Raw genomic sequence first — 15,318 nt, 5'->3', positions numbered from 1 at the left:
TGATTGAAAACTTGAAGATTTATTGTCACTCAAAAAATATATAATTAGAAACTTATATTAAGAAACAAATAAAATTACGAAAATTGAATACAGTTTTATTTCATCGTATGAAATTAAATTTTATATCTCATTTATGTTATTTTATTTACTCTAAGGCCGGACGGAGTGGGATAAGGGAAAGGAGCGGGAACCGATCCCGCACCTGTGCACACCGCACCGTGGGTACGAGAAAGGAACCGCAGGAAGCAAGTGGGGGGAGAGAGTCCCGCTCTCTCTCTCTCTCTCTCTTCTAACCATTGGCCGATGAATTTTTTTTTTCTTTTTTTTTCTTTTTCACTCAAATGGCTATATAGCCGTTAACATATATATATATATATATATATATATATATATATATATATATATATATATATATATATATATATATATATATATATCTTTTTTCCTTCCCTTTTCTTAATCTATAAATACTCAAACATTTTATCATTTTTAAACCATAATCTATATTTCTCTATATTTCTCTTTAAAAAATATTACTCAAAATGTCATCATCTTCATCATCCGATTCGACGGCAGTAGAGGAGGCTAAGCTTATCGGTACCGTCATGGCAAAAACGGTTGCATACTATCAAAACCGACTTGGTGAAACATCACGTTCACGACCTAACCTAAGAAAGTCGCCGTTACGTAGAAATCACGAAGCCGGACACGATCGTCTTATAGAAGATTATTTTGCAGATGACACCGTCTACGCTGTAAGTTTCGACGTCGGTTCCGGATGAGGAAGGAACTATTTTTACGTATTGTTGGCGATTTGGAAGGCCGCTTTCTATATTTCCAATGGAAAATGGATGCAAGGGGAAAAAAGGTTTCTCTCCCATTCAAAAATGCACAGCTTCAATTCGTCAGCTAGCATACGGCATGGGCGCAGACAAATGGAACGAGTATTTTAGGATGTTAGAGCATACCGTGAGGGACTCTGTGTACACGTTCTGCAAAGTGATCTGTTTGGTTTACGGGCGACAATATCTGCACAAACCAACTATCAGCGATATCCACCAATTGTATACGGTGCATGAAGGCAAACATGGATTCCCTGGAATGCTAGGTAGTATCGATTGCATGCATTGGAGTTGGTCATTATGCCCCAATGCATGGCGTGGTCAGTACATGAGAGGTGACCACAAAGAGCCGACGGTCATTCTAGAGTCTATCGCATCCCATGATCTTTGGATATGACATGCATTCTTTGGTCCAGCTGTTGCAAACAATGACATCAACGTGCTAGACCAGTCGCCTGTATTCAACGATATCTACCTTGGAAAGTCACACAATGTACCTTTTCAAGCAAATGGGGTAGCATATAAATGTGGATACTATCTTACTGACGGTATATATCCACCCTTGTCTGTTTTTGTGAAATCGTTTACATGTCCTAACGACCCGAAAAGGGAAAAGTTTAAAGAGGCGCAAGAGTCAGCTAGGAAGGATGTGGAGCGAGCATTTGGTGTACTTAAGAGATGTTGGCATGTACTAACGGTCGGGGCAAGGTCATATGAGGTGAAAAGGTTACAACACATAATGTATGCATGTATCATATTGCATAATATGATTCTTGAAGACGAAGGAAGAGCAATATGCCGATACAACGAAAATGAAGTTTTGCCAAATGTCGAAGGAGTAGTCGTTTTTACACAAGAGTATAGGGTGAATAGAAGAGAAGTACACAATCGCGATATTCATCAGGCCCTTCACGCTGATTTGGTGGAGCACATTTATAGGGCTCATATTCAGCCCTCGCACGAGTTATCTCACGATGATTTGTTTGACGAATCAGACGAGGATTCTAATATGTTCGTCGAGAGTGAAGATGCCGACTACGAGAGTGACGCTGGGGAGAATGATGCAGATGATTAAGGCGAGGAGAAAGACGATGATTCCGAGTGATGTATCTAGGTTTAGATAAAATTAGGATATTAATTAATAATTTTTACTATGTTGTAGGTTGTTTGATTTTTTTTTTTTTTTGCGGCTTATTTTCTACTTAATTAAATAGTAGGCTTAATGTAATTTTTATTTTACTTAATGAAATGTTTTTTATTTTTATTTAAATTTTATGTTTGATATTAATTTAATAATTATAAAGCAAAAAAAATTATTATTATTATTATTATTATTATATATATATATATATATATATATATATATATATATATATATATATATATATATATATATATATATATATATATATATATATATATATAAGTGAGGGAAAGGCTTCCCACCCATTCTTTGGCTTTTAGGTAAGGGAAAGGAGAGTGAAGGAAAGAGGGGTATGGCCCACCAAAAATGAGGAAAGCATCCCTCCCACTCCTTCCGGTCTAAGTGGGTGTTTGGATAGGAAAAAAAGAGATGTTTATTGCTTATTCCCACAATAAATTAATTTGAGTGTTTGGATAAAATCCAGCTTATTAAGCTAAATAACCTAATTTTAATAAGCATCCTTCCTCATGCTTATTGCTTATTCCCACCACAAATAAAGTATAAGCAATAAGCTAAAAAGCTAATCCAAACACCCCTAAAAGTATTTTAACAACTACATATCACTTGAATGATGGGTGATTTATGGGGGAGTAGATAGGGATAAACCATAGAATAAGGACCATTTGTGTAACTTGGATTTTTTTTTTGAAAGAGCAAATGTAACTTGGATTTTGATTAAAGCCACATGTGCTTTTGAGGAAAGGTCTAATCTGAAATCGTATGGAAACCCAATCATCGAAAAGGTTTGTCTCCTTCCATGGCTTCAAAAGGCTGTTTTTAGTTATTATATATTTATTTAATCTAAAAACTTACTTTTCTATAATGGTAATTTCGGTAATTTTTGTTGGAAAGACGGTTTATATATATATATATATATATATATATATATATATATATATATATATATATATATATATATATATATATTCAGGTTCATTTGACACAATATTAATTTTGTAAGACCGTGACATACAATCTAAAAATAATTTTAAAATATAAAATAAAAGAAAAAATTCAAAAATTCTTTTTTTAATTATTATTTTCATCACTTTGTTTACCATTGTCATATTCACGTGTCTAGAGAGAGAAAGCAGAGAGAACATGCAAGTGTGTGTGAATCTTGTGCATTGGATCATATTGAATATCATTGTATACATTGAAGATTCATCTTGTTCTTCTTCTTCTCGATTCTATCTTACATCATCTAATTGATTGGGATTTCGCACCATCGAGTGGATTTGATTGATACATCAAAGCGATTTAGGGACTTACAAGTGGTATCAGAGTAGAATTGTATCAATTAATTTGGCAGGATATTGAACGTTTTTGGATTTTTTTTCTTGAAGGTTTTAGCGTTTTTTTATTTGTTTCGGAAGAAATATTGGTTGTTTGTTCTTTGTGTTCTTCATAAATTTGAGTTTTTGATCGAGTTTGGCATCAAAAAGGTGAAAAAACGTGTTTTTGGTCGTATCCAGCGAGACCCCGTTGGCTAATTTCGGTCAGGAGCTCGGTTTTCCGAAGTGTTCTTGGCCACTGCGTTTTTGGTCAGCAGGTTCTCGGTGGAGCGTGGTGCGAAGGTTCTCGGTGGAGCGTGTCCAAGATTTTGGTGGAGCGTGCGAGAGTTTGCGGTGGAGCGCCCTCGGACGTTTTCGGTGCATATGTTCGGTCTCGTATTCTCAGTCAATAGCTCCTCTTGGTGCGAGTCTTCTCGGTCCACATTAGAAGCCTCGCAATTTCGGTCTAAAACTCTTTTTTTTTCAAATTTTCAAGCAACGTTTTCGACCCAAAGTTTTGACTTTCGACTTTTGACTTCCAAGTTTAAATTTCGACTTTCATTTTTGACCTTTGACTTTCAAAGTTGACTTTTTACTCCCAAGATTAATCTTTGACTTTTAACTTTGCCTTTCACGTTTAACTTTCATGTTTTCACGTTTGACCTTCAAATTTGACTTTCAAGTTTGACCTTTTAAGTTTAACTTTTCAGCTTGACTTTCAAGTTTGACTTTTTAAATTTAACTTTTTAAGTTTGACTTTCAAGTTTGACTTTCAAGTTCGACTTTTTAAGTTTGACTTTCGAGGTTTCAAGTCAAAGGGTATTTTTGGTAAAAGATGAGTTCCTTAATCACCAAGGTTATTGAAACTTCCTGTTCTTAGTCTTGTGAAGCTACAATTAAGCTTCTTCATGATCAAATTGATATATTATGTAGAGACAATGAGGACCTTAAATATGAAGGATATACTCTTAGGAATTCCCAAAAACCAGAAGAACTAGATGCCAAAACCAAGGACATTAAAAAACTTCAAGAAGAATATAGTAACAAATGTGAAAATTGTAACTATGTTAAGAAATAGCTTGCTAGCTTGACACATTGAAAAATAAATTTAAAAATGCAGATTTTATCTTCAAAAAGTTTGATGTGTCAAGTAAGAAAGTTGAGACTATGATTGAGAAACAATTAAAATTTAAAGATAATCAAAATAAGGGTCTAGGGTATCACAGTGTTCCACCTCCCTTCAATGTCAACTATACCCCACCCCAAGAGATCAATGAGGAGGAGATACCCACTTAGTTTGGTCCGCCTCCTGTGCCAGCTGCAGTTAAGACTGAATAATCAGGACCAACTAAAAATATTGTGGTGAACGATACTAATGATTCTACTTCATGTGCAGATAAAGTAGTGGAAGATGAGGACAAGGAGAACAAAATTAATTATACTTTTGTAAATCTACTGATTATCAAAGAAATGTCTCCTTGAACTTTGAATCTATTGCTTCTAATTCAGTTACATCTAATAAACATGTTGCTGGTAAATACATGCCACCAAAACAAGCAAAACAGACCGCTTGCTACAATTGTGCATGTGGGAACAATCAGAAACAAGGCATGGGAAGGCCACCAGGGGTAGGCAGAAATAACTCCTACGTGAAGAAACATACATGTTTTCACTGTGTAACACCTGGACACATTGCCAGAAATTGTCCAAATCGTACATATGTCCCCTACCATGCACAAGGTTGGCAGAACGCATCAAGAGGGAGATCTTCCAAAAGAAACCCTTCGAGGTCACAATCGCACAATGGTGACTGGAATGTGAAGAAGGGCAAGAATCCAACTCCCAAGGACAAGAAGGGAATGTTGGCCAAGAAGCCAAATTCAAGAGATGGTTAAGTTAAACGAAGATCAGTTAATTCAAAGTCATCTCGACAATCAGGCTCAAGTTCTAAAGCAAGTGATAAGGCACCCATCCGATCAAAGAAGAAATGGGTTAAACCTGACTACAGACGGAAACCAAAGGTTCATACTCCAAATCTTCTAATTATTCTAACATTTCTTCATTTTCTGTGTGTGATAAATAGGATATGTCATGGGAGAGAGTACCTTGTGTTGAATATAGTGTCTAAGTCCATAACTTTATTTGGTATGTAGTTGACCCGACCCGGCATGGTCCATTTGGGTTGCATGGCATTGCAATATTTGGATAAACTAAATGAGAGAAAGGACACTTATTTTTATTAATATATTATAAGTTCTAATATATTAATAATAGTATTATTTAATTAGTGTTGATCAAGTATTGATTTAGAATTAATTTGGTGATCAAAATGAGACTAATTAAATATATAGGTTTGATTATGACAATCATCTAATCTTTTATGGTGGAATTATGATCCATGGTTTATGGATTGGGTTATAACCATTTGGAGCCCCGTGGATAGTTCATGGGAGCTACAAACCCATGGATCATTAGAAATGAAGAGTCATGACAATTAAGGGCATTCATCTGTAAACCATAATTGTGACAACACTATAAAAGGAGCCCTGTAGCTAGCAAAATTGGACGACTAGTGCGTTCTAAGAGGGCATAACCGATTTTGAGTGCAAGTGTATTCTCTCATGTTATTCCAAGTCTTGTAGTGTTGTGTGAAGCATTTGAGGCACAACATTTGGGGTGCTAGGCTCACAAGGTCTTCAAGGAATCCAAGCAACAACAAAGGTATGTACTTCTACTAGTTTTATATTACATGTTCCCCATGCCATGCTAGTTAAGAAGTAAACCTTGGAAAAATTTGCATGTGTATTAGAGAAAACATAGATCCAAGGTTTCTAAGGTTGCATGTACACCATAAGTGTGTTAGAATGCTCAAAACCCATCAGTGGTATCAGAGCCTAGGCTTGTTTTCTTGATACTTGATGCAAACCTGTTGAAAAAGCTCGAAAATTGCACTCTGACACATAAACCCACTGAGTCCATGAGGGGACTCTACGAGTCCATGACCAAAATCATCCTACTCATCGATTAGGTTCTTGCACTCGACGAGTAAGAGCCCCAGAATGCAGTTTTTTGACTTTTGCTGCTGGAAATGGACTAGAAACATTACCTTAAACTGTTTTGGTGTTTTAAAACTTATTTTAGATGGTGTAATGTTTATGCTAATCCATTTACAATGGCTAATATCAAAATTCCATGATTTATATGTGTTAATCTGATTCTTGTAATTTTGATATGAATATTTGTTCTTATGAGTTTTAGAAGATCATAGGAATTATGTGTTATTTGCTTGTAGTATAATTCTTGATCTTAATGGCTAATGATGGAATCCATAACTTGTCCTCATGTTATGGATAACCAAAATTCACTTCTTTAAAAGTTGTCATTAAAGAATAGGAGGTTTCATAAAATGAAGAGTCTTCAACTTTATGAACCATTAAAACTCATAAGTTACAAATTGAAGAGTCTTGAAATAGTTTCAAAACTTGCCCTCAAGTTTTGGAATTTGTAAAGTCTCATACATGAATACTTTAATTTCAAATAGATCTTGGGAATTTTAAAAATTTAAAATTCACCCCTTATACTTCTTTAATATTAAAAGTTTAATCATTATATATATGTATAAGAATAAGCCAGCCTTACCGCAAGTATGCCTCATTCACAAAGCCAGTCTATAAGGGGGTATAAGGTTGTTGCCTATAAAATGGCTGCTTAATGGGTGTACACTCTCACCCACCGCTTCCTTGACTGGTGGAGGGTCGTTAGCCGAACGGGTAGGATAGGACCTTAATCCTCATTAAAAGTATAATGAAATTATAAAGTAACTAAACCTTTATTAATTCCCAATCTTAGTTACTTTAGGAAAATGTGAAATAGGTGCTAACCCATGAAATTACACTTTACACCTTGTTAAGTCGTTAGTGGAGCGTGTGTGGTTAACATGCACACTAACAAGGACTAGTAAGAGTAGCAAAGGGTGACTTAAGTTTTATCATAGATCGGTGGAGCGTGTGTGGTTAACCGGCACATCGGTTAGGTGTTAAAATTAAGGGTACCAAGTCAATTTGCATGGTTATTGACACCTTGTTTGTGATCATCGGCATCCCAGTCACAAACTTGAGAGGGCACAATTGAGATTTAAACATGCCATTGAAAGTTCAATGTATCTCAAAAGATCTAGGATTTTCAAATCCAATTAAAATTTAATAATTTATTTCGTTTATAATGGTGGAAATTAGTAAATCGTCATTTATCTACCTTCAAATATTTCATAGTTTGGATTACGGCATCCCTCTTCCAAGTTATGAAATAGTTTGTGGGGTCCTAGCCTTAATATTTCATTTGGGTGACTTATTAAGGATTCTTCGTCTAATTAAACTTCTCCTTATTTCTTTCAGATGTCTTCCAACACTACTACTGGCTCAAACCCTACAAGATCCTTCTCCCTCATGAACTTGTGTAGGAAAGTCACTTTTGATGGGTCTAACTTTAATGAATGGATTAGAAACATCAGGATGATTACCCGCTATGAGAACAAGGAATATTTCCTTGATAAGGAGCTTAGGGTCATGAATGAGTCCACTGCTACTCCTGAGGAGGTTGCGGAGTACACTGTGCATGAGAGGGATGCTACCAAAGTGTCCTGCATCATGTTGGCTACCATGACTCCCGAACTCCAGAAACCCTATGAAGATTTCTACTCCTTTGAGATGCACTTGGATCTGATGGATATATACCATCAGAGCGCGCGTCAAGAGAGGTATGAAATCATCTCCTCCATGATAACGGCTAGGATGAAGGATAGTGAACCCATCACCGGTCACTTGAAGAAAATGCAAAGGTCTGTGGACTGGTTACTGAAGCTGAATGTGGACTTCCCTGAGGACTTAGTGATTGATATCATTCTCTATTCCTTACCTCCAAGTTATGATCAGTTTCGTATGACTTATCATATGAACAAGGAGGAAGCCACGCTTAGCAAACTTCAAGAACTTTTAAGGACCGTTGAAAGTGGCCTTAAAGGTAACTCAGCTGTTACTTCTACTCCTACTCCTACAACAGCCCCTGTTCTGGCAATTGCGCAGGGAAAGGGAAGAAGAGGAAAACCCCTTAAAAGGGTACCAAAGGAAAGTCCCTTGATGGCTCCTCTTCAAGTGGGACCAAAAAAGGTCTCATTCCTCCTTCTTCAAACCCAAAAGAAGCACAATGCTTCTACTGCCATGAAAAGGGGAACTAGAAGCGAAGCTGCCCCAAGTACCTACAAAATGTGAAGGATGGGAAAGTTAAACCCATCCATGCAAGTATTTATACAATATTGTCTAATAACTCATCTAATGCTAATTCTTGGGTGCTTGATACAGGTTTTGGTATTCACATTTGTACTAATTTGCAGGGCCTAAGAAGAAGTGAGCAAGTAGAGCACGGGAAGATAAACTTAGTCATCGGCAACAGGAATGCATCACATGTCACCAATATAGGAGTTTATTCTTTATTGCTTAATAATGAGTTAATGTTAGATTTGAATAAATGTTGTTACTCGCCTGAAATGGCGAGAAATATTATTTCCCTTCATAGTTTGTACAAACAAGGTTTCACCTTTTCGTTTGATAATAAAATTGGTGCTATTGATGTTTTTTATAATGATGTGTTTTATTTTAAAGCATTACCTTGTGATGGTGTATATGAAACTTTGTTGATTGTAGACAACTTAGGAAATAATGTATATCATATTGATTCTTCGATAAGCATAGATAAAGCATCCTTGTGGCATTGTCGTCTTGGACATGTTAACAAGAAGCGCATAGGCCAACTCCAGAAGTATGGAGTTTTGGAATCATTTGACCTAAGGTTGGATGATAGTTACGAGTCTTGTTTACTTGGAAAAATGACAAAGTCACCCTTCACTGGTACTTGTGAGAGGGGTGAGGGTTTGTTGGACCTCATAAACATAGATGTTTGTGGACCCTTCAAATCAGCCACAAGGGATGCTAATCGATACTATGTGACTTTCACTGATTATTACAATAGATATGGATATATCTACTTAATCAAGCATAAGTCAGAAACCTTTGAAAAGTTTAAAGAGTTTAAACAGGAAGTTGAGAATCAATTGGACAGGAATATTAAGATGCTTCGATCCGATCTTGGCGGTGAATATCTTAGTACAGAGTTCCTCGACTATCTCAAGGAATGTGGATTCATCTCACAATTGACACCTCCCAGGACACCACATGTGAATGGTGTGGCTGAGAGGCGTAATCAAACCTTGTTGGATATGGTTCGTTTCATGATGAGTCGAGCTTCGTTACTAATCTCTTTCTGGGGGTATGCCTTAGAGACTTCCGCCTATATCCCTAATCTAGTCCCTACTTAAAAGGTTGCCAAAACACCTCACGAGATATGGACTGGGAAAGTTCCCAATCTAGACCACATGAAGATTTTGGGTTGTGAAGCTTTCGTGAGGCGTGAGACTCATGATAAGCTTGAACCTCGAAGTGATAGGTGTATTTTCATTAGCTACCCACAGAGATCCTTTAGTTACCACTTCTACAGACCCAATGATAATGTGGTCTTTGTAGCAAGAAGAGAAGTCTTTCGTGAGAGAGAATTTATAAACCAAGGGGACAGTGGGAGGAAAATTCACCTTGAAGAGCTTCAAGAGTCAAGTGGTGAAGGAACCTCAAATACTACCAACCAACTTGAGGAGGAAACTCATGTTGAGCCGATAGATGAGTCTGTACCTCCGAGTTGTTCCACTAGAGTTAGGAACACACCTGAATTTTATTATGGCTATCACATCACCACTGAAGATGATACATTTATTAATGATAGTACACTAATAGATTTGGATGAACCTAATAATTACAGGGAAGCCATGGCAGGCCCCGAGTCTGCTAAATGGAAGGAGGCTATGGACAACGAGATTCAGTCCATGTATGACAATCAAGTGTGGAACATGGTGGACAATGTACTAGGTCGTAAGACAGTTGGGTGCAAATGGATCTTCAAAAAGAAGACAGATATGGATGCGAAGGTACACACCTACAAAGCAATATTGGTGGCAAAGGGCTTTACTCAAACTCCAGGAGTTGGCTATGATGAGACCTTTTCACCAGTAGCAAATATTAAGTCTATTAGAGTTTTGCTGGCCATAGTTGCATTTCATGATTATGAAATACGGAAAATGGATGTCAAAACTGCTTTCCTTAATGGAAAGTTGGTTGAGGATGTTTACATGGCCCAGCCAGAGAGTTTTGTCGATGCAAAGTACCCTAATAGGGTGTGTAAGCTTGAGAAATCCATTTATGGATTGAAACAAGCATCTCGTAGATGGAATCTTTGCTTCGATGAGAAATTCAAAGAGTTTGGCTTTTCGAGGAGCGAAGATGACTCCTATGTATATGTTAGGGCTAGTGGGAGCATAATGAGCTTTCTGGTGTTGTATGTGGATGACATACTACTCATAGGAAATGACATCCCAACCTTGCAGGAGGTTAAGTCCTGGCTTGGGAAGTGTTTCGCTATGAAGGATCTTGGAGAAGCTGCCTATATCCTAGGGATAAGGATAATGAGAGACATGTGTAAGAGACTGATTGAACTTAGTCAAAGTACCTACTTGGATAAGGTGCTGAAGAGGTTGTGCATGCAAGAATCCAAGAAAGGGGAATTACCTATCTAGAGTAATGCCAAGCTGAGTAAGACTCAGAGTCCGAGTAGAGAGGCTGAGATAGCAGAGATGAGTCATATACCATATGCTTCTGCTGTAGGCTCTATCATGAATGCTATAACTTGTACTCGCCCTGATGTGGCCTTTGCTTTGAGCATGGTCAGTAGATATCAAGGGTACCCTGGAAAGGCTCACTGGACTGTGGTAAAGAACTTTCTCAAGTATCTGCGGATGACTAAGGACTGGGTCCTTACCCTAGGTGGTAGTGATGACTTGAGAGTGGAAGGATATAGTGATGCTAGCTTTCAGACTGATAGGGATAATTTCCGCTCTCAGTCAGGATGGGTGTTTATCCTAAATAGAGGGGCAATTACTTGGAAAAGTTCCAAGCAGGAGACAGTAGCTGATTCTACTTGTGAATCAGAGTACATAGCAGTGAGTGAAGTAGAAAAGGAGGCGATATGGCTAAAGAACTTCATCGGAGATCTTGGAGTTGTACCAGCTATAAAGGAGCCAATGGAAATTTTCTGTGATAGCGAAAGTGTGGTTATTTTAGCTAAGGAACCAAGAGATCACAGGAGATCTAGGCATATTGGCAGAAAATACCATTTCAGCAGACATCAAATAGAAGAAGGACTCCTCATGGCAAAGAGGGTATCATCGGATGAGAACCCAGCAGATCCCCTCACGAAGGGACTGAGTAGGGTTAAGCAGCTACAACATGCGAGGCGCATAGGGCTGAAGGATGATATTAGTTTTAATAATTACATAGCTCTATGAAACTTGTAAAATGTAATTGACATTTTGATGATTAAATAAAAGTTGTTATTTATTTATGAGTAAAGTGTTACTATCTTATGTTGATCGTGTACTATGGTTTCAATTTTGCATGTTTTGACTTCCAAAATAATTATTTTATTCAAACTCTCCACAGTCAGTCATATGTCGGAAGTAGATATGAATCAAGACTATCATGAATTTGTCTTGTAAGATTTGTCTAAGGTGCATTAGACATATCAATGGTTGCTACAGCATTCATGAGTGCTCATAAGTCCTGAGTATTGGATTCAACCCACGCTCACTTGCATCACTTCATGGAATTTACCTCGAGTGATCATGAGACAGTAATATCATATAAATCTTCAAACCTAGAAATATGAGTTGTTGACTATGAGTTGGTTATCCATTGATTGTACGAAAACGCATCCGTCACTCAATGTTATAAAACGTGCTTTTGTGCATAATTCAACAAGTAGTCAGTACAAGCATATGAGTCGAAGTTTATCTATTCCTTCTAGAAATAGAAGCAGTATCTGGGCCCCTCGATGATTTGGTTTTGACTTATGTACCGGGCCCGTTCAGAACCTAATTGATGCGTTCAATTTAGTTCTATGTCGAAACAAATCAGATATTGAGAAACAAAGGCAAGACAATAAGTAAGACCATGTTCCATGTGTTTGTCCGGATGATATCTTGAGAGCAAGGGATTATATGATCACTTATCTTAAATGGCGTATCATTATCATCTCGGTTCCTAGAGACATTGAAAGAGCTACGATTGCTAGTCGGATCCTAAAGTCATATCTGCAAATATAGTTATTAGACTTATCCAAGTGGGAGACTGTTGGATATATTGTCTAAGTCCATAACTTTATTTGATATGTACTTGACCCCACCCGACATGGTCCATTTGGGTTGCATGGCATTGCAATATTTGGATAAACTAAATGAGAGAAAGCACATTTGTGATTATTAATATATTATAAGTTCTAATATATTAATAATAGTATTATTTAATTAGTGTTGATCAAGTATTAATTTAGAATTAATTTGGTGATCAACATGAGACTAATTAAATATATAGGGTTGATTATGACAATCATCTAATCTTTTATGGTGGAATTATCATCCATGGTTTATGGAGTTGGGTTATAACCATTTGGAGCTCCATGGATAGTTCATGGGAGTTACAAACCCATGGATCATTAGAAATGAAGAGTCATGACAATTAAGGGCATTCATGTGTAAACCCTAATTGTGACAACACTATAAAAGGAGCCCTATAGCTAGCAAAATCGGACGACTAGTGATTTCTAAGAGGGCATAACCGATTTTGAGTGCAAGTGTATTCTCTCAAGTTATTCCAAGTCCTGTACTGTTGTGTGAAGCATTTGAGGCACAACATTTGGGATATTAGGCTCACAAAGTCTTCAAGGAATCCAAGTAACAACAAAGGTATGTACTTTTACTAGTTTTATATTACATGTTCCCCATGCCATGCTAGTTAGGAAGTAAACCTTGGAAAAATCATATTTGCATGAGTATTAGAGAAAACATAGATCCAAGGTTTCTAGGGTTGCATGTACACCATAGGTGTGTTAGAATGCTCAAAACTAGGGGTGAGCGCGGTGCGGTTCAGTGCGGTTATTAGCTAAAACCTCACCACTAACCGCAAATGTGGTAAATCCATTTTCAAAACCGCATGGTGCGGTTATTTTTGCGGTGTGGTTAGGCGGTTATTTTTGCGGTGCAGTTTTGTTTTTTCTGTGTTGCGGTTATTAACCACATGGATTTCGTGCGGTTCTTTTGTGTGGTTTTTAACCACAGTTTAGAGCTCAAATGGTTTTAAGAGTTCAAACATACTACTTGTAATAAAAAAAAAACCATAAAGTATAAAACAATTAACTTAAATTACAAACAACTAATAGCTTAAAAACGTCAAATTAATAGTAATTAACAAGAAATATCTTAAAATTGTCTAATTTCACCATTTTTTAAAGTTAAACATAACAAAACACCAATACTTTGGTCTTCTAGTATTTTATCCATCTTTCATCCATGAAACTTGTGTTATTTTTAATATTTAATATATTAATAATTAATTAAAAAAATTGTACATAATATATGCGGGGCGGTGCGGTTTTTGAAAACTAATAACTGCACCGCACCGCAAATTTGTGGTTTTTGAAAAACAGAAAACCTCACCATCGGTTTTAATTGCGGTTGCGGTTTGTCGGTTGCGATTTATGCGGTTTTTGCGGTTAATGTTAGTTGCGGTGCGGTTTTTGCTCACCCCTACTCAAAACCCATCACCTTGCATAGATTATAAAGGTCAACCTAGTTTCAAAATGGACTGGGTTCCAAAGACCAACTAATCCCGCACTTTGTGCTGGAACAGATATGGAGGAATATCATCATACTTTAGTTTGTTGATAGTGGTTGTTCCTATCACATGATAGGAGACATCTCTCAACTTTACAATATTTAGAACTTTGTTTGAGAGTATGTGTCCTTTGCGGGAAAGGAAGAAAAAAGAGGATTAGAAATGGGGTTTGTACTTAACGATGTAAAGAATTTTTGGATATGTTTCGATATTGAAACACAGCTAAGGCTGAACATGCTGTTGCATATGTGTGATGTTCTTAGATCATCTGGATTCCATTGGTGAATTACGGTTTGAGTTTTCTTCCCGATACTCCTGAGTTTTTCTTACAATGATTCGTTTCAAAGACATTCCTAAATTTGCGCATTTATTTTATTTTCTTTCTTCTCCATGCCCATATTAAGGGGGAGAAATAAAAATACAAAAAAATATATAAAAAATCAAGATTTTTAAAATATGTTTTCTTTTGGTAATCAATTTTTGGGAAGTGATATGAAGCTTGGTGTTAAAGGGAAATCTGAAATTCGTGTAATGCACTAAAGTTGAATTGTCTAGACTCTGTGTTCAATGTGTTGGTATGAAGGAAGGATTTAAAAGGACTAGACATAGATTGACAATGAAAGGACTTGACAGTATGGACTTAGATACGACGCTCGGGTAGATTGAGCAGTGAGATAAACAAGGGAACCTACAGAATAGATTAAAGTCATATGTATCTAGAATTGTGGCTCAACATTTCCTCGATGTATGGAATCATGTCCTTAATTCCGGTACTAATTGGGCAACTAAGGGGTTCTGATAATGTAGGTCTGTAGGAAATCATTTTCTTTCTTTCTATCTATCAGTCATATGTTGCCTCCTCTGCGTGATTGGAACATATTCGACCTGGAATGCAACATATGCAACTATATCTATATGTATCTCCCTATCTATGCAATTCTTTCTATCTGTTAGCGATATGCTTTCCCCTCTACGTGATCGAAAGATCTGACCTGGGACACATCATATGCACCCTACTATCTCTCTAACCCTCTATCTATGTTAGTCATATGTTTTTCCCTCTGTGTGATTGGAAGACATCCGACCTGGGATACAACATATGCATTTCTATATCTATCTTCTCTCTTAATGATTGAATACTCACCTAAAGTAAGGAATTCTTTGGAAGTTCT

At 36.9% G+C, this 15,318-nt stretch overlaps 1 protein-coding gene across 1 annotated transcript; it reads left to right on the top strand.

Moving 5' to 3' along the window:
* Positions 1 to 542: 542 nt before the first annotated feature.
* LOC111911877 (uncharacterized) lies at positions 543 to 1,917 on the top strand. Its single transcript, XM_023907621.1, has 3 exons — positions 543 to 755; positions 859 to 1,177; positions 1,259 to 1,917. Exons 1-3 carry the CDS (start codon positions 543 to 545, stop codon positions 1,915 to 1,917), a joined length of 1,191 nt encoding a protein of 396 aa, XP_023763389.1.
* Positions 1,918 to 15,318: the final 13,401 nt, after the last annotated feature.

This window comes from Lactuca sativa, chromosome 4 (assembly GCF_002870075.4).
Source record: "Lactuca sativa cultivar Salinas chromosome 4, Lsat_Salinas_v11, whole genome shotgun sequence".
NCBI classification, from domain to species: domain Eukaryota; kingdom Viridiplantae; phylum Streptophyta; class Magnoliopsida; order Asterales; family Asteraceae; genus Lactuca; species Lactuca sativa.
Note: the sequence above shows the minus strand (reverse complement) of the source record. Positions and strands in the feature narration are given on the sequence as shown.